This window comes from Pocillopora verrucosa, chromosome 8 (genome assembly GCF_036669915.1).
Source record: "Pocillopora verrucosa isolate sample1 chromosome 8, ASM3666991v2, whole genome shotgun sequence".
Lineage (NCBI taxonomy): Eukaryota > Metazoa > Cnidaria > Anthozoa > Scleractinia > Pocilloporidae > Pocillopora > Pocillopora verrucosa.
Window position 1 is genome coordinate 2,391,479 of NC_089319.1, and position 18,103 is coordinate 2,409,581.

General features: G+C 35.7%; 3 protein-coding genes across 3 annotated transcripts in view; 2 read left to right on the plus strand and 1 right to left on the minus strand.

The window, feature by feature from the left end:
* Positions 1–245: 245 nt before the first annotated feature.
* On the plus strand, positions 246–11,920 carry LOC131789990 (BAR/IMD domain-containing adapter protein 2-like 1). The gene is made up of 17 exons (XM_059107169.2): positions 246–412; positions 486–558; positions 663–752; positions 3,247–3,308; positions 4,834–4,905; positions 5,195–5,239; positions 5,857–5,949; positions 6,430–6,495; positions 6,705–6,791; positions 6,889–6,960; positions 7,103–7,158; positions 7,750–7,813; positions 8,117–8,187; positions 8,461–8,514; positions 8,912–9,111; positions 10,002–10,122; positions 10,696–11,920. The coding sequence occupies exons 1-17, from the start codon at positions 353–355 to the stop codon at positions 10,760–10,762; spliced, it is 1,353 nt and encodes a 450-aa protein (XP_058963152.2). The 5' UTR covers positions 246–352; the 3' UTR covers positions 10,763–11,920.
* A 1,574-nt stretch (positions 11,921–13,494) lies between these two features.
* LOC136282778 (uncharacterized) overlaps positions 13,495–18,103 on the plus strand; it is a 6,900-nt gene continuing 2,291 nt past the window's right edge. Inside the window, exons 1-2 of the mRNA XM_066170688.1 lie at positions 13,495–13,613; positions 17,176–18,103. The exon at positions 17,176–18,103 is cut by the window's right edge and continues 103 nt beyond it. Of these exons, the coding sequence (XP_066026785.1) occupies positions 13,609–13,613; positions 17,176–18,103 (933 nt within the window). The 5' untranslated portion in view covers positions 13,495–13,608. The remainder of the gene's footprint in view (positions 13,614–17,175) is intronic.
* On the minus strand, positions 15,117–16,049 carry LOC136282781 (uncharacterized protein B0403.1-like). The gene has a single exon (XM_066170701.1). It carries the CDS (start codon positions 16,047–16,049, stop codon positions 15,288–15,290), a length of 762 nt encoding a protein of 253 aa, XP_066026798.1. The 3' UTR covers positions 15,117–15,287.

The window sequence follows — 18,103 nt, forward strand, 5'->3', positions numbered from 1 at the left end:
CGGCTCATCTCAATTATAACACTTAAATTCGCTCGCACGTGAAAACTTTTATATATAGCGGATACGCTTAGAGTAAGCCGAATTAGAGAGGGTCTTTATGTTTGAAAACCAAATGCTGCACTTTGAGTTATAATCGTCTGAATCTTGACAATTTAAGCTTTTAAGTCCACCTTCCAAATTGCACTTTTACCTGTCCAAACAAAGGAATGCAATAAGATCCCGGGTGTAATTTTCTGCTGCTGACCAGTCGAAGGACCGATAGGTTTTCCCCGCATGAAATCGAGACAGCCGGTATACTTGTAAACTTTCGCAATATAATTGAAGCGAATCACTGCAAAAATAATTCTCGACGATGGATTTCGAGAGAAAAACTGAACAGGAGCTTCACGATATTACGATATTGACCTTCCAGGTAAGGCTGATAGCCTGTCTGTTCGTTGTCAAGCAGCTTTCGTGTTGACTGTCCCATTTGCTTACTGGTACAGAATGTCATCGACATGTCCGTGGTACTTAAAGAGCTTTCCATGAGCGCCAAGAATTATCTCAAATCGCTACAAAGTAAGCATTTCCTACAGCAATTTTATTCGAAACAGCAAATTTGCTAGCTTAGGTTTCTATAAGAGATCGTTGCCAAGTGTTACACCTTTAACTCTTGTTTTCAGATGTTCGACAGGCAGCGACTTCGTTCTACGATTCCTTGTCCAAGGTATCACACATGGCTGGGCAGTCGAAAGGAACCGCGCGTTCCCTCGGTAAATGTGAAAACATTTTTAGATACTTTTGAGATTCATAAAATGATTCATATATTTTAAGCTATTGTGATCGAAATTTTCTTTTGATTTGTTTATACTTTCGACAGAATAATTAAGTCCTCATTGTATTATAAACTCGCATGGGGGTTCAACTCCGAAGTCCGAAGAAAAACAGCTTTAATAATCTTTTCTCCAACAGTGTCAAAACACAGCATTTTAACGCTTGATCAGTCGATCGTAAACAAAAATTGCCCGGTCGAGCTTCAAACGTTGTAGTAAGAGTAATTATTGTTCACAGCCACAACTACCTTAGTTTATTGTTAAGGATTCAAGTTATATGAATTTACTAATTCGGTGCGTTGCTGAAACTTGTTACTGCCTCGTCATTACAACGTTAGATTTTAGATCAATGCCTTTTTATTTGGAAATTAAACGCCACCATGCTTAAGTGGTACTAAAACGTTTTTCAGGACGGTAGAAAATCTCTCTGACATTCAAGATTGTGGCTTCCAAATATCGATAATACCAGGTCGACGAAAATGCTTCTCTCAGCGATATTTATAGTGATGAATAAATTTTAATGGTGTTGTCTGTGTTTTTGGTAAATTCACTTGTTTGTATACTAAAAAGTCGATTGCAATGTCCTTGACACAATTGGGAAGTTTTGTTTAAATACTGTTGCGGTAAATGGCGAACTGAAGTTCGAATTGCTTGTCATCAATTTTTCATTCTTTCAAAAAAGAATGCTGAAGGTGGCAATGTAACCACTTTCTAATGTCAAAGTGTTTATTTCTGTTCAGTCTTTCTAAAATTTATTATAACATGAGGCAAGAGCTAATGTTACACCTTCTGGATTTATAAGCTAGACTAGAGCAGCACAGTAATGAAAAAATGATTCTCAAACTTTACATAACTTTTGAGTCTGAATATTTAAAATTGAACATGTGTCTCAACATGTCCCTATAAATGTATTCCACTTAATGTGGATTCGAGGAATTTGATTATTACGTCAGATTGTCAATGCAAAATTATTGAGATTTTAGTCATACCCTTGCATGAAGTAAGAATGGCTATTGATTGTGGTAAATTTCACGAGGGCTTTAGGAGAGGAGACCAGTCTGAGTCTGTTATTTGGCAAACTAGAAGTTATCTTGATTTAAGCGGCAAGACAATTCAAGGAAATAATCAATTGTACAGGCCTGGGTTGTTCAAAGCTGGGTTAAGGTAACCCAGGGTTAGTGTGAAATTTGATTTCAGGTCTGAAAGCTTCAAGAGGAAATTCAGTTCAAATCTTTTTGCTTGCAATTTGATCATTGGATGTTCTAAAAAGAATAGTGAAAATTTTCTCTAAAAGACTTTTGTACAAAAAAATAAAGAAATCTGAATTAAAATTTAACCCTGGGTTAGGGCTAATCGGCCTTTGAACAACTGGACCCAGGAAAACAAATTATTTGACGACATGGACTCATGCTCTATAATAAAGTTGAGAATTTGTCCTATTACCATCCAAGAAAGATTAGCAATGATATTGCAGTTGACAATAAGCCAATTGATACTGGAAAAAAAATAATTGTTGGTTTGATTCCCAAAATAGTGATGACCAGTTCTTTGTTGGAGAGGCAGACTATGCCCTCTTCAGAAAGATATTGTTTACGGAACACCCATTAGATTGGTATCACATATTTGTCTTTAATCTTTGTGTTATTTGGATTTGCCAATATCACTAAAGAAAAATATTATTATAGCAACCACAATGAAATTTGTGCGTGACAAATTGAACAGTTTGTATTAAAAACTCCATAGCTAAGGCAACCACATTTTTTTAATATTGCCAAATTACTGGAGTGTTGGTTGGCTCAATGTATGGAAAAGAAAGGTGTAATGTAGCTACCATATGTCTGGAGACTTAGAAAGTTTGAATTTACAATGCCATTTATCAATCAATGCCCTGTAAATGTAGAGACGATATTTCCTGAAAAGGAGGAGAAAAGGGGTGGAGGGTAAGGAATGGAGATTTGGCAAGTGTTGCATTTAACATGTTTCTAAACTTGAAATCATGTTTGCAATGAATGTAATCCCATTCTGCGTGATACATGCAGGGTTGTCATAGTGTGATTTGAACTGTTCATAATTTCAATAAATTGAATTATGCTTACGTAAAGGTAACAAACATGGCATGTGGCTATGCAACACTCTCTTATTGGAAAAAATGTGCAATTGATACTCTCTGGGACAAGAATTTCTAGCATTTTAAAACATTTGTCATGCATTACCCCTTTGAGCCAGACATTAATTTAGAATAATTATAAAATATTATTCTTATTTACTTTCTTTGATCACAATTCATTTAGTAGCTGGTGCAAAATGGCCTCACAACCTGCTGGTTTTCATTGCCTGTTGGCTGCTTATGATAACCCTGTACATGTATACTCTCTGAATGTGATGCACTTTCATGTAAATGGTTTACGTGACTTTTGTTGTTTGTTGAGCGCAGGACCCATCATTGCTGATCTGGTAATTGTCAAGAGGGAGGAGGAAAGTAGACAAAGTGATGTGGTAATGACAACTGTTTTATAAATGATTATTTATAGACATGTTAAAGGGTAACATAGTGTGCTCCCAATCCTGAGGACCTCTCTTGTGCAGGGTTATTTGCAGTTAGGTAGCATTAAGGGACTAGAAGTATTTCTACTCTTCCTGCATAGAATGCTACTCTGTTGCTGAGAGATGGGAGGGTGGTCCAACAAATTGAGGCCACTAGCTAGAGCTCAAACTTTATCGTAAGGTTGGAAGTCCAACACATTTACTACGAAGATACAGTATTTTTCTTAATTTTTTAATGAATTGTGGGAGAAAATGCCATGGAAGTACTAAAAATTAGGTAATATTGGATGTTAATTCTGTAAATGTTGTGGTTCAGATTTTCAACTGTTAAATCTTCATCTTGAGTTAGAATGCTGAAATTTGAAATAAGGGAAAAATAGGCAGAATAACTTGGTTTGTTTTCCTTTTTTTAATTAAGCAAATTCTTGAGAAATGTGTTAAGAATAACTGATTTGAAAACCTCTCCAGGTCATTAACATTTGCTATGAATAAAAGACTAGGATTAAATGAATTTGAAACCTCTAATCATCTCACACTTATCAAAGGGATAAATAGCTTTATTCATGTTTATATTGTTGTCCTTTTTTAGAATCCAGCTTTAGCTTAAAGCATGTACATGTGGATCTTGCCCTTTAGATAATCTTATCACCTTAATCATAGTTAACGCCTCATTAGACAAATATTGTTGACTTTACAAAACAATGAATTTATTGTTGTATATCAGATATCTTGCTTCAAATGAACTCCATTGACAAGAATTTGTTATTACAAACCTTGTAGTATCTGCAGAACAAACATCTTCTGTGTACAATGCCAAATAGTTTTTGCACTAAGGAAAAAAGTGTGTACATAAGAAATCCAAGTATTTTTTATTGCATGTATTGAAATTGAGTCAGAGATATAACCCACTGAGTTGCCTATTGTAAAGTCTATCAGGAAGGTTTTGAAATTAGCTTTCAACCAAAAAGGTCAACTAAAGCCTTCTTCCTTTTGTAGTAAAACTCTTCTATGGCTTCATGTGGTTGTGATTCTTAAAGTTTAGTTAACACAAGATCAATGTTCATTTTGACCCATAATTAATTTTTGATAACCCAAATGTTCTGCAATGATTATACTCTATACCAAGTTTATGTAAGCAAAGAACTTAATGATTCCCACATAATTACTATAATAAGTAACACTTGTTATCACAGAAATTTAATCCCAGACTATGTTTAAACAGAGAATGGGTGCCTCAAGTGGATAACCGTTGTCTTGTGGTGATTTTTGTAACTCTTCACAGCTTTGTAGTTGTAGCTCGTCCACTGCAAAATGATTCTAATCACCTTGTGTTGGGAGATTAGAACAAAGATTTAATGGCTAACCAGAATGCTTGGATCTCTGTTATCACAGCAAAATTGTGCTACTAAAGATAACCATTTTATTTGTATTTTCTGCCTTTTTTTTAAGTGATGATTTAACTTATTGATCCCTTTAGCTGAAATACCTGCAGAATGATTTAATAGCTCCATTAGACATCCTGGGGGATTCAGGTGTTCAGGAGGTGAAAGTATGTATTTCTAAAGTGCAAAGTAATTTTTGAAATTAATTGCCTTCAGAGATTGAATCAAACAGGTCACCACAACAAGCCTAGGATTAGGTACAATCAGATTCATCACATAAAATTCCCTATGGAAGATATGGGAGATTAATAGATATAAAGTTGTTACTGGAAGGGCAATCACTTTGTAATTTTCCAAAGTTTTAATATGTAGTAATTATACACCTGTGTGGTTATGAGCTGAACAAATGTAATTATGATATGTGATTTTCTTTCTGGTTATGTTTTGATATATTAGTCTTTGCAGAAAAGTTACATTCAAGAGAACAAAAGTAAGATGGAGGTTAGTTTTATAATCATGATAAATAATTTCATTCTGTTGTTGTGTGCTAATTCCTAGGCTTTCAAATCAAAATGAGGCTGTGGATGACCTTTTCACGAGAGAGTCAATAGACTAGTTCAGTAAACATGATAGCAGAGAAGTTTATGACACAAAAAAGTTATCCTCAGCCTTAATCTTGTTGAAAGGCTTCATACATATAGTACATGTCTTTATTCACAAGTCTGAAAGGGACCATTTTCACCAATTTTGTTTTTTAATAGCAACCATAAAATTAGTGGATATTTTCAGAATGGTCTAATTTTTTTTTCATACATTGGACACAGAATACACATACAGCTGCTGTAATACTTCTAGGTTTCTTCCTACACAACTATACCTAAGTTACAAGCAGTAATAATGAGCTACTTGTATATTTTTTTACAATTTTTTTATGTGATTTGATTGAATTACATGGTTTGCATTTTTTTCCATAATATCTGTGGCACTGATGATTATGCTTATCATCATATATTTAAAAAATATATTTTTGCAGAAATTAAATTGAATAGAACAGATATTCACCAAAAGCATTGTAGCTGACTAAAAGTAATGACACAATTATTTTGATACCTGTACAGCTTTTAGAAAGAGCGAAAGGGGAACTGTTGAGAGTTAGGAAAAAAAGTCAAAGAAATAAACCAACAGAGAAATATGAAGAGAAAGAAAAACAGGTACTTACATGTACATATGTAATGATTTTTTTCCTTAATGTTTTAGAGTGCATGTACATTTACCATTGAGAGAAGCTGACCATCTTTTATTACCAGATCATAGACTAATATGGCTCTTACAAAACAAGAATTTCTCTTAACTACAGAAAGTAACAAATGGAACTCATTCAATAACATGCCAACTCTGGAGTTGAGAGTGATATTATTTCTGATCAGCATGGTGTTTTTCATCATTGTAAAAATGCCCTTATATAGCAGAATTGAACCTATCATATGGAAAGGCTTCTGTTACAACTCAGGAGTGAAGTAAAGGGTGATTACATTTATGCAATCCTAGAGATCTGCAATAAAATTGAAAGCAGCATACAAAACAATGGGAATGATACACACCCATAATTTCATAACAACAATTTTTTTCTTTAGAATTGTTAATAGTTACTTCTTTTCAATTTTCAATTTCTATTTTGATCTTCTTTCAAGTGTGAGCAAAGATTGGAGTCATGCCAAAAAGGACTGAGAGAATTTAGACTTGCAGGCTGCAGAAAGGTACCATGTCAATCAATTGTACTCTTGTAGTTAATGTATGTTGCAGTATGAAGATCAGTGCTTTCACACAAAATTATATCATTCATATTGAGCTAAAGTTATTGTCCATATTGAGCTGAAATTATTTGTTTGAAGGGTTGTGAAAAATGTTATTAATGTGCTAAGTAAATCTCCCACTGTATTGAGCATTTCAGTTTTGTTTTCATTAGGCAATAAAAGAGGAATGGAATAGATATTGCTTCGTATTTGACAGATGCAGTATTGCTTCCAGAATTACCATGGAATCTTGCGAACAAGTAAGAACTCTAAACTCTAAAGAGTTTATTTATAATCAGTTTGCATTAACATGTAGATATTAGTGTAGTTTCAAATTTGTTTATTGTCTTAATTCAGAGTGCACAGATACTGCGAGGAAAGCTGCCAGTTTGGTTTTCACTCATAAAAAAGGATGACTCTGTGTCAAAGGTAAAACTAGTTTGCATACTATAATGAAAATTTTACTTCACATTTTACTTCATGTTAAAGATTTTTTTGATATACTGTACCTAATATTGCCATGGTACCATTTTACTGTTCCCTGTGCTAAATTCTTCTTTCATTGTTTCAGGTGAATGGTTCCATATCAAGTGCAGAAATTAAAAAGGATGGAATTAAAAGCGAAAAGTATGTTTTATGTTAATAATGGTAGCCTGCAGAGCAGGTGTAATTTTTGCAAGCAAGTGCTCAGTTATTTCATAACGAATATTATGGCTGCCATCTTTGATTTTAATGGCAGTGGAAGGCTGGGGAGAGAAATAAATTTGTACTAAGGGGGCAGTCGATGGTCAAAAATAAGGAGGGGGGTAGGGGGCGGTATTAGGACTGATCATGAGTCAAGTCTAATTTGGTCTGTGATATGATACAGTCAAATGATTGATACTCGTTAATTAAGAGTATAATTACAGACAGAACTGGACTTTCTGATTATGCAAGCATGACATGTACATTGTACAGTAACACTGTCCAGTTACAAGCATGACTGTCTTTATAGAACTCAAATCAGGGTAGTTAGAATCAATCTTGTTTTTTAGAGTTTTGTTATAATTTTGGTTGTTATTATCATAATTATAATTATTATTATTATTATTATTATTATTATTATTACAATAATTCTGTACTTCTGAATGAATGTGTATTTAATTTCTAACTGGATACTTTTCATAAGTTCATAAGATACTTGTCATAAGTTCTTTATGCTAATTGTTCTCCTTGCAGACTAAAGCTGAGGGCAAATTTTGCACACACAGCAGCAGAAAATTCACAGCTTAGTTTCAAAGAGGTAAGTGTAAGTGGGCTATTGCATTCCTCAACAGCATGAAGGTTTTTTTTGTGTGTTTGTGTAAATGAGTTGCTGAGGTGACTGACAGAACAATTTTTAGCTCCTGTCTTTAGGGGTAAAAGAAATTCTGATATCCAGCTCTCCCTTAGAAATCAAGTTCTACAGTTCGGCTGGGCAGGAATTCAATATTATGATTATGATATCAAGCATTTGGCATCTTTCCTTAATAATATTATTCTTCTTCTCACTGGTCATCAAGGCCAAGGGCATTCACTATTACTTATTTTTCCTTTTCACTGGTAGGGTGATTTAATAAATCCAATCAGTGAAGTTGTTTCAGGATGGCAATATGGAGAAAACTTAAAAACAAACAAGTAAGGATTGGAACTTAATATTGATAATAGATGTTTGAGTATACATGATGAAAGTTTTATGTACTGTTAATGAAGTCATAAAGTTGTAAAGCAGTTGTGCAATGATTGTTATTTATAAAAGAGCATAAAATATGTCACAGTTTGTATGTATTGAAAACCTTAACTTAAATTTTGTCCATCAGTTGTAATGTTTGCTGATCTTCAGGACTCTTAATCTTCCTACTTTTTGATAAGGGTTAGTTATAAAATAACTTTCTTTTTTTTCCTTCTCAGGTCTGGCTGGTTCCCGGCTGCTTTCACAGAGGAGGTTATAGGTGTAATGACTGGGTAAGATAGAAACTTGACCCTTTTATTCCCAGAAGTGATGAACATGTTATTTCTCCCTATAATATCTTTACATTACCTGACAAACAGGTAATGAGAAAACTCAAACTTATCAGGTAGAAGTTGTCTGCTTGATCTAAAACCAAATTCTTGCAACTTATTTACAAGGAAATGTGTAGCAGCTAGAGGGGAGAATTAACAATCAGATCTTGGGAGCAAAAGGGTTCACCAAAATGTGACAGTTGACATTCGGGTTTCGAGGTGGGAGACAAGTGCTCTCACCATTGTCCATTCACTGTACTCCTATGTGCATGTACATGTATCTGTGTAGAATAACTTTTTGCTTGTATATTCCACTGTAGTAAATTTATTGTACACATGTAAATAACTTTTCTTGCAGTCCCTCAGTGAGTCATACATTACCTGCCAGTGGAATTCATCCACGTCCTACACTAGATTCCAGTGCCGGCCACAAGTCATTGAAGCGTTATTCAAGTGCTGGACCAGATGCATCATACTATCCTCCTCCAGACTATGTGGAGGAGGACAACAAGGCAGAAATAAACAGCCTATCATCCACAAACACCCCTGGTCTGTCAGGTACAGTGTGTGTACTGTGTAGTGGGCTGTTGCTTAAAGTTGGCTGATTGAAGTAAACAAAACTGTGCCTGCTAAATCCATGTACATTCGTGTAGGTTGTGAAATTTAAGAGGTTTCATGCCAAGTGTGTGTGTGTGTGTGTGTGTATGTGAGAAATGTGACATTTCAAAGTACTCTAGTTCAAACTGCTCATGTCTGAGTTGTGATTAGTGTCTGTGGATCAGTTCTGTTCATTTCCCTGTTTGTTATCAATTTCTATAATGGCTGACCACAACTTCTGAAATTGCATGTTGTTGATAATTGCAGGTATTACTTGAAGGATTTAACACACAATTTAAATTGAAAGGTTTTAATTTTGTAACGTAGGGCTGTTTGCATTTTATTTATTTTTTATGTTTATCTTTTAAAGTTTTTTGTTTAGATTCACTTTAATATTTACAGTAACACTGTAGGAAAGTATATGATTGTAATTAGAAATTATGTACATTTCACTTCAATACCTTGTTCACTTTTTGATTGTGAACTTCTACTTAAACAAAGGAGGAATAAAAACCAAAATCATTTTGACAACCAGTCACAACAAAGTCAGATATCTCAGGGAGCCATCAAGAACTTTAAAGCAAGAATAATTAAACTGCGTGTGGTTGAGACTAACTTGTGATGGGCTCTTCAATGTAGTTCCTTTTGCATCTGACTTTTGAGTTAGTGGTGTAATGTTGTTGGCCAATCACAGAGCTGAGTGAAGTAAAACCAGTTGAAAGCAATCCTGGATTATTTTCAGCACTTGATTTGAAATCTTTTGTTCTGTATGCTTGTTGTTTGTGTGTAGAAAACCAAGTTATCACAATACTAATCAAAACTGATTGAAACATCTTAACATTATTTTCCAGGTTCAATTGGCAACAGTAGTGCTGCCTTGGAGGTCAGATCACCATTGATACCTCCTCCTCCTCCACCTCTTCCTCCATCATTTTCTGCGTTAGGAAAAGGTGAAGAGAAGAAAACCAAGAGGTAAGAGATCCAGTTTTTTTTTTTATCTTGGACAAAATTGTTGAGACAATTGGCATCCATAGGGCACTTGGTTGTTAGTTTAAACAATTATTAGTATCTTCATCTCCTCTCTCCCCTGTGAATGATGTTGCCTGGTTTGTAGTTTGGTCATTGATATATGTACATGTATTCCAGATCTTATGAAAATATTGGTTGAGAGGAAGGTGGAAGAAAAGCTTTCTTATGAGATGTTGTGTGTTGTTGGGCTGGTTTTGTACAAGGTAGAAAATAAGACAACACTGAGAAGAACCTCTGAGGTGCAGACTAGAGCCAGGGACAAATGCAGTCTACTTGTAACTTGATGTAACATAGTGCTAAAAAAAAATTAATTAACACTGCCAGAAAATGTTCAGTTCTTTGATGAAACTTTAAAATTTACTAACCAGTAAATACTAATCAATATAATTATAGGTGGATGAAATCCAGCAGAATTCTAACCCTGATGCTTGACAGGTTCTATTATGGGTTGGTCATATTTTGGTTTTTCTGTTTTGACTTGCACTTAACTGAATTTTTACATTCTTGTCATTTTAGTCCTGGTAATGAAGTAGAACCAAACGGTCAAATAACAGAAGATTCTCCTGATGTGAGTCGCTTGTAAATTATGGGAAGGAAGAATCACAGAGATGGAAGCTGCTAGCCTCGAAAGATGATTACACAGTGAAAGAATGACAAATTAGGCCCTCAATCAAATGCATTCTAGCATTTCCATTGCTTGCTAATGATTGCTTATTTTGATGGAAGATCTCAAATTATTGGCCACATGACTGAAATACTGTTTTGTGATAGCAGAACAGTCATGTGGATAACTGAAAAATTTTTAATTGAGGGAAGGTTTTTTCAGGGCTGAAATAATCAAACTGATTTATGTGGTAAACGGAAAAATTATGCAGATCTTTGGAGGCTACTGAGCCTAATATCTGAGTTAACCCTTCCATTCTGAAAATCTAGCCATCAATTCTCTGCACTCTCTGATTTATAGTATCTATTTTGTATGACTTTAGCTCTGAGAGTTTGATGTTAACCCTTTAACCCCTAAGAGTGACTGGCATCTAATTTCTCCTTACAATATCACCACTGAATCACACATTCATATCATGAGAATACAGGAAATGATCACCAACTCTTGATTGTCAGACAAATTCTCCTTTTCGGCACCTTAGTAAATGTACAGAGAACAGTATGGAGAATATGAATACTGATGTTGGGGTGTAAAGGGTTAAATCAAGCAATATCCATTTGTTTATATTTTACTGCTCATCATCTTTTTGCTGAAAAATGTTTTGGTATTGTAAAAACAATTTCCTTTTTGGTCACTCTTGAAAGAAATGGTTCAATGTGCAAAGAAGCAGTGTTTCCATTTGGCCTGAAAAATGATTATGACAAGCACTTGCTTAGCATCCTTTTAGTTCTTTCAAAAGTTTTAAGTGAACAGTTTGATGTACTTAAATTATGATCTCATATTTAATTTGTAGGTTCATTGATCATGTACAAAATCTGTTAGCCATATTGATGGAAATATTTTATGGAGAGATCTGATATATCATAGCTGGAAATGGGTAAATTATTTTTGTGAGCTGTAAATTGCGAAGAAAAGAATGAACAAATTGATGCTGAAGTTAGCGATAGAGGGTAACTGGACAAACTTTATGAAACACATGCTATGATGTTCAATTGATTTCCAATGAAAATTATTGCAGATTGTATTTGATTGTATTTACAATAATCAATGCTACATAGTAAAAGTATGTACCATTTCTGTGGTTGTATCAATGATTTTTATCTCCTATGTTATGGGAGTCAAAATGCAACCCACCCTCCCCTCCACTGGTTCAAACTTTACTCCCTTGTGAAGTTCAGCTGAATGAAGAAGACGAAATTTTCATGAGACTCCTTTCCTCCTTCCCATTGAGCTCTTTGTGTTCCCCATGCAAATTCAACGAATTAAACACCCACCCTGCCTCAGCGTTTCTGAAATTCTCTGTGGTCTTCATCAGCATAGACCGATGACGAGCGTCTCTTAGCCCACACGGACCAATGTCAGTATCTCAGCAACGGCGCACCTACCCCTCCCCTGATCCATCAACAGTCAACTGATATCAAGTTAGGGTTAACCCTTTAAACCCTAAAAATGACCAGCATTTAATTTCTCCTAACAGTAATGATGCTGAATTGGTCATTTAGATCATGAGAATAAAGGACATGATCGCCAACCCAAGAAGCTTTGATTGCTAACGAAATTCTCCTTGTCAGTACTAAAGGAAACGTAAAGAGAAGAGTATGGGAGTTTGGATACTGATGTTAGGGTGTTAAGGGTTAATATTGGGTTAAGTGAGGGGTAGGAGCAGAGCTGTTCAGATACTTACATTGATCCGCCCACAGATTAATTTCTAGACGCGAGCCTCAGGAGTATATTGTTATCGAAGGGTTATGGGTGACTTGCTTAAATGAAAAGAACAACCAAACGCATAGAGTTCTATGCCCCGAACGATGTTAAAAAAGAATAACAATGAACCTAAACGAGGCAAATCAGATCAGATCTTAACAACTTTTCGTTTGTATTCCACACTTTTGTCCGTGAAGTTTATTTATAGCCTTTAAATGCTTCTGCATAATTTGATAACAAACTTTAGAGACAAACGATTTGGAAAATGGTGAAAAATCACTGGAACCCACGATGCTCGTGGATTAAAGCTGAAGATTATCAGGAAGTTCAGTAGATCTAAGAATAAGCCCCAGGAAGACTACGTCAAGAAACAACCTTCTCGAGGTGCCAAATAAAGGCCATAACAACGCAATGAACACAAAAGAGTGAGATTACGCTCTGCTAAACAAACAACCAATTATTCTAATAAGAATTGAGTTCATTTGTCGTCAGTCTGTCTACCCACAGATTGCTCCTGAAAAGTTCTGCGCCATATATGTTATTAATATGCGATGGAAAGAAATAAAATGACCAAATAAAAAACACGATACCCGCCTGATAACTTGTTTTAGTGGGAAATGGAACCAGGAAGTGATGGATCATTCTCAAATCGTAACTTGTTGTAATTGGAAACTACTGAGATCTAGCCTTTAGATTATAGGTATTGTGTCTTGTTATCTGCAGAGTCATTTGGTATAAATAATAGGAATAGAAAAAGGAGGGCAAAAGGTTAGGATTTTGAAAGCAAAATACACTGGATGTTATTTTCGAAACACCCTTTTTCATATTTGAATGCCTCAATTGCGGTCTTAGGCGGAGTTGACTCATTTGGACTAAATGATAGGCATCGAAAGAAGAGGGTTTTAAAAAATCCAGCTTGTATCTTAGTTCTTCCTGGCGATATTCACTGCCATTCGCTCTTTAGACAGCTGAAAGTGATTGACAACTTATAACAGGATCAATTTTGGCCTTGCCACAAGGATTAGTGGGTTCCTTTTCAGCAGGTGATCACGCTTCAGCCTATGAGGTAAGAGTTTCACCTCTAGTCACGTTCTATACCCAAATAGAGGTCGATTACTTTCTGATCCCTCACCATTTCCTCGTTTGGCTCTCACTGTAGGCGTTATCGATAATTTGACTTCTATTTCGGTGAAGAGTTTTAAAACTATGGCGACTGTGTATCTTCAGAACGTTTTCCATGACTGATCGACGTGGTACAGGAGGCTAATTTGACGGGGTGCTTTTTGCTCCGTCTTACAACATATGAAGCGGCCTAACAATTTAGCCAAAATAACTTGAATTTTCGGAAGTTGTACAGAATTCAACTCATCATAGATTCCGAAAATAATTTCAAATAGTGTAGGTGGGGTTTGGAATTCGTGGAATCTACAGAAAATAGGGAGTGTTGTGGCGGCCAGCTCAAGAGGAATTGTGTGTTGTGTGTGGGTTTCTATGCAGAAAATGGAGTACGCTACTGGTGGGAATATAGTGATGAAAAAACAAGAATAAATTAGTTGAAGGAAAAGCGCTCGTTGATACCGTGGGGATTCGAGGTGCCGATTTAGAAGATTAATTTTTGTTCTAGAGGTTTTTTTTATAAGTGCTGGTTATTTTGGGTTCCGACATTCTCTCCACTTTACGTAGAAAATGTCGGGACCCAAGAGATCCATTGATCACTGATCACTTTACGTGCATCTCCGCCAATGTCATTTGTAGAGGTAATCACATGATTTCAAGTGCAATTTGGAATAAATAAGCACGATTCAATTTTTCCAAAGACTGACAAAATTGCACAGCCCGTAGGGCCAGTGCAATTTGTGATCTGATTTTTTGAAAAAATTAACAAGTGCTTATTTATTCCAAACTGCACGAGAAAAATTATATGATTACGTATTAATAATATACATGGAAACATACGAGATAGTTTAACATTATTATGCAGAAGCAAAGCGCGCGCATCGAGAGCAAAAATAATTTATTCAAACTTGTCCATTCGGTCAAAACAACCGCGTTCAAAGTCCGGCTAAACAGTTCAAGGAATTGTTCAGTCTGTGTCCGAATCATTTTCGATGGAATGGAATCGTCGTTTGCGAGGTTTAACCATGTTTGTTTTCAATTTTTTGATTTCCTTGGCAATTCCCTTCTCTAAACACCACTTTTTCCAAACCGAAAACCAAGAAGCAGTGCTTTTTACAGTGTTTTCGTTGTTAGAGCTGTTTTTCAGCTGATGTACTGATGTTGCGGTGGCGAAAGAAGACTTTCATAAGACGCCGATCATTAATTCGGTCGCAAATTTTCTGCGTAGCCAAATGTTGCGACATCCAAGGCTCGCATTTGATTGGCTCTCTGTGAGTTCCTTTGATTATTGACCAATCAGAATGTCTGGTTTGTTACTTTCTTTGCACAAAATTAACTCTCTTCTGCAACGAATTACCTTAAAAATGCATTTATCTTAACCAACCAGAACTGAGTAACTTTTTCATGTATATTATTAACTGCATAACTTACTTGAACTTGAACTTGAACTTTATTTTTATTTAGACACGGTAAATCTATCAGATAAAATAATAATATTATTACAATCTATTATTACAGTTACAATCTATTTTAATCTATATAAACATGATCTAAAATTTAAAAGTAAAATAGAAAAAAATAAGGAAATTCTGCTTTACATAGATGCCGTGTGTGTTTTGTCGATTCAGAGGAAGAAATTGCGACAACCATTTCGGAAGGATTGAAGTGATTTTGCTTGCCGCAATTCAGGGGACAAGCTATTCCATATAACCGCACCGTTATAGCTAAAGCTATTTTTCAGGAAATTGGTGCGAGGCAATGGAACAGCTAGTTTGTTTTCAGAGTTCCTTAGATTATATGGAGGATCATATTTAGTGAAAAGAGAACCAAGATAGTCGGGCGCAAGACCATGTATAGATTTATAGACCATGGTGGCCACTTGTATTTGTCGCTGAGTATCTAACCGTCTCCAGTTAAGTTGCACAAAAAGAGGATCAGCGCTTGTGTCATAACTGGAGAAGGTCAGAATACGGGCAGCCCGGTTTTGCAACTTTTGGAGCTTATTCGAAAGACCCTTGTTACAATGCCCCCAGACCTCGCTGCAGTAATTAAAGTACGGTTGAACTAAGACATTGAAAACGGACTCAAGCGTGGTTCGATTAACAAAAGGCCTACAACGTTTAATTGCTCCAATGCCCGATGCGATTTTCTTGGCTATTTTTTCAATGTGCATATTCCATGAAAGGTTTTCGTCAATATGTACACCCAGAGATTTGACTGAGCTAACTTGTTTAATTATGTCACCACCTATGATTAGTTTAGGGGAAGTATCGTAGGTACCTATCCTTTGCCGCGATCCAATTAACATGAATTCAGTTTTAGATGAATTTAGAGTCAATTTGTTTGCAGTGAGCCATGTGTTAACATTGGATAGGTCGTGATTCATAACATCATTGATCATTTCTAAAGAAACTCCTTGAGGAAAACAACCTTAAAATCGATGTCTCACCATCCAACTATTTTTGTTTCGACAACGAAGCTTTCAGGTATTTATCTTTCCAATATCTAAATTTTATTCTAGAGAACACAGATTTTTTAAATTCATTCATTTACTTATTTCTCATTCCTTTTCATACACCAGACCCTAAATAGGCTGAGGCTAAAGAGGATTTCTAGTTAAACGAATTTTAAAAACGTAAAGTTGAGCAGTAATGTGTTATCATAATTTTTAATGAAATAAATTCCAGGGCTCCGCGTAATATAAGCTTATTTTTGCGATATCTATTTAACCCTTGGTTAAGAAATGTATCGATTGTAAGAAATATCATAGAAAACTGGGTATTAAGTTCATTGCACTTCAATGGCCTTTGAAATAAGTAAAGTTACAGAATTGAGTAAATGTGAAACTTAAGAGGAGAGGGTTTTTTAACGGTCACGTTTGCTTCGCTTCGCCACCCAATGATCAACATTGCTTTTGCCGTAAATTCATTTCCTTTGATACTCCGAGATTGATTTGAAGTGTGGTAGATAATTCAATTACACTACAGTTGAAAACAAAATGTGAGGTCAGAAGCCCATTTTGTTACTTTTTAGTGCTCCTTTTCTATTTTGCACCGCATCCATAGTACATCACTTTTAACATCTTCGACCGTAAAAGTGGTTCACCTTTCCTCCTTTGAATTTTTTCTTTCTTCTGTAGATAACAATTATTTAATAACTATTTACCGGGGTGGAAGAGGCTAATTAACCAAGTCGCGAAGCGGCGAGGTAAATATCCTCCGCTAGCCACCGACACTGAGGTGGACAGTTATTTTAGAATATGCTAAAACAGTAAGATAATATAGTACAAAAATATGACCTAGACTAATTTATTACTGTAACGATTACAATATTTTAGGGCACAAATCCTGCGCACGTTGCTCGGAGTTGAGTAGCAAAGAATAACCGGAGTTTGAGTAGCCAATAAGAGGGCGCCTTTAACGCTATCAACGGTTTTACTCAATACGAAATAAAGATACCTATTCATACCTTAGTTCATATTTATGTATGTTGAAACGCTTTGTCATCAACAGATTTCTTGCCTGCCAAAGGAAGGGAATTGAATTTACATCGGAAAAGGTTCAAGCCTATCAAAAGAGTTGGGATAAGTCGTGCGAAAATACGATCAAGCTCTTTGATAGAGTGATGGAAATGAAGCTCCATGAGACGAAGGAGACTTTGAGCATAAACAGTGCTAGAGAATTCACAGCGGCCTTAGCCAAACCCATGGCGGAAGCTGTCGAACTAATTAATTTCAACTTGAAGACGATTAAAACGGAAAAAGAGAAGTGCAAAGCTTACGACAGCGACATCAAAAAATTTCGAGCTCAGTTAAATTTCAAAGGGTTTGATCTTAAGCTAGAAAAGCTAAAATACCCCAGGACTGTCTGTACTGGTGAAGGATGTAAGACGTATGTGAATGTTGGTGAAGATCGTGTGAAGCGCACTGTCTACAATCAGATCTGCCATGATCATTGCCACCTTTCAGGAGCGCCCTATGAGACTATCAACGACGAGACGCTTCGTAATTGTAAAGCAATGGAAAAAGGTCTTTGCCGTAAATGTTCTCACAGCTACAAATTCCACATGCATGTCACCTACAAAACTACTCTCGAGCAGAAGGTATTCTTATCAAAGGAAACACAGAAGATTATTTTGGAGAAAAAAGGTATGAAGTCCCAGAAGGAAGAGTTCATTCGTTTATTGAAAGAGCGAATTGATGAATTAGAGAAAGAAAAGGAATACATCTACGAAAGTGCATGCTTTTTCGTCATCTTTCTCAAAAACAACGCCATGATCCCTATCAACGATGCCTTTGGCGAATACATCGACATGCTAATCCAAGAGGAGCAAGCTAATGAGAAGGAGACCAGAGACCTCGAGAAGATCGGACAGTTTGTGAAGGAAAAACAGGCCTATGAGAACACGAAAGAACTCTTCAAGAAAACGATGGCATCGAAC

What these genes read in the sequence shown, in the direction of transcription:
- LOC136282781 (XM_066170701.1), bottom strand. Translation starts at nt 16,049, where the DNA reads ATGAATCACGACCTATCCAATGTTAACACATGGCTCACTGCAAACAAA.
- LOC131789990 (XM_059107169.2), top strand. Translation starts at nt 353, where the DNA reads ATGGATTTCGAGAGAAAAACTGAACAGGAGCTTCACGATATTACGATA. An exon ending in TTACGATATTGACCTTCCAG is followed by an intron (nt 413 to 485) that starts GTAAGGCTGATA and finishes TTACTGGTACAG; the next exon opens with AATGTCATCGACATGTCCGT. An exon ending in TTATCTCAAATCGCTACAAA is followed by an intron (nt 559 to 662) that starts GTAAGCATTTCC and finishes TCTTGTTTTCAG; the next exon opens with ATGTTCGACAGGCAGCGACT.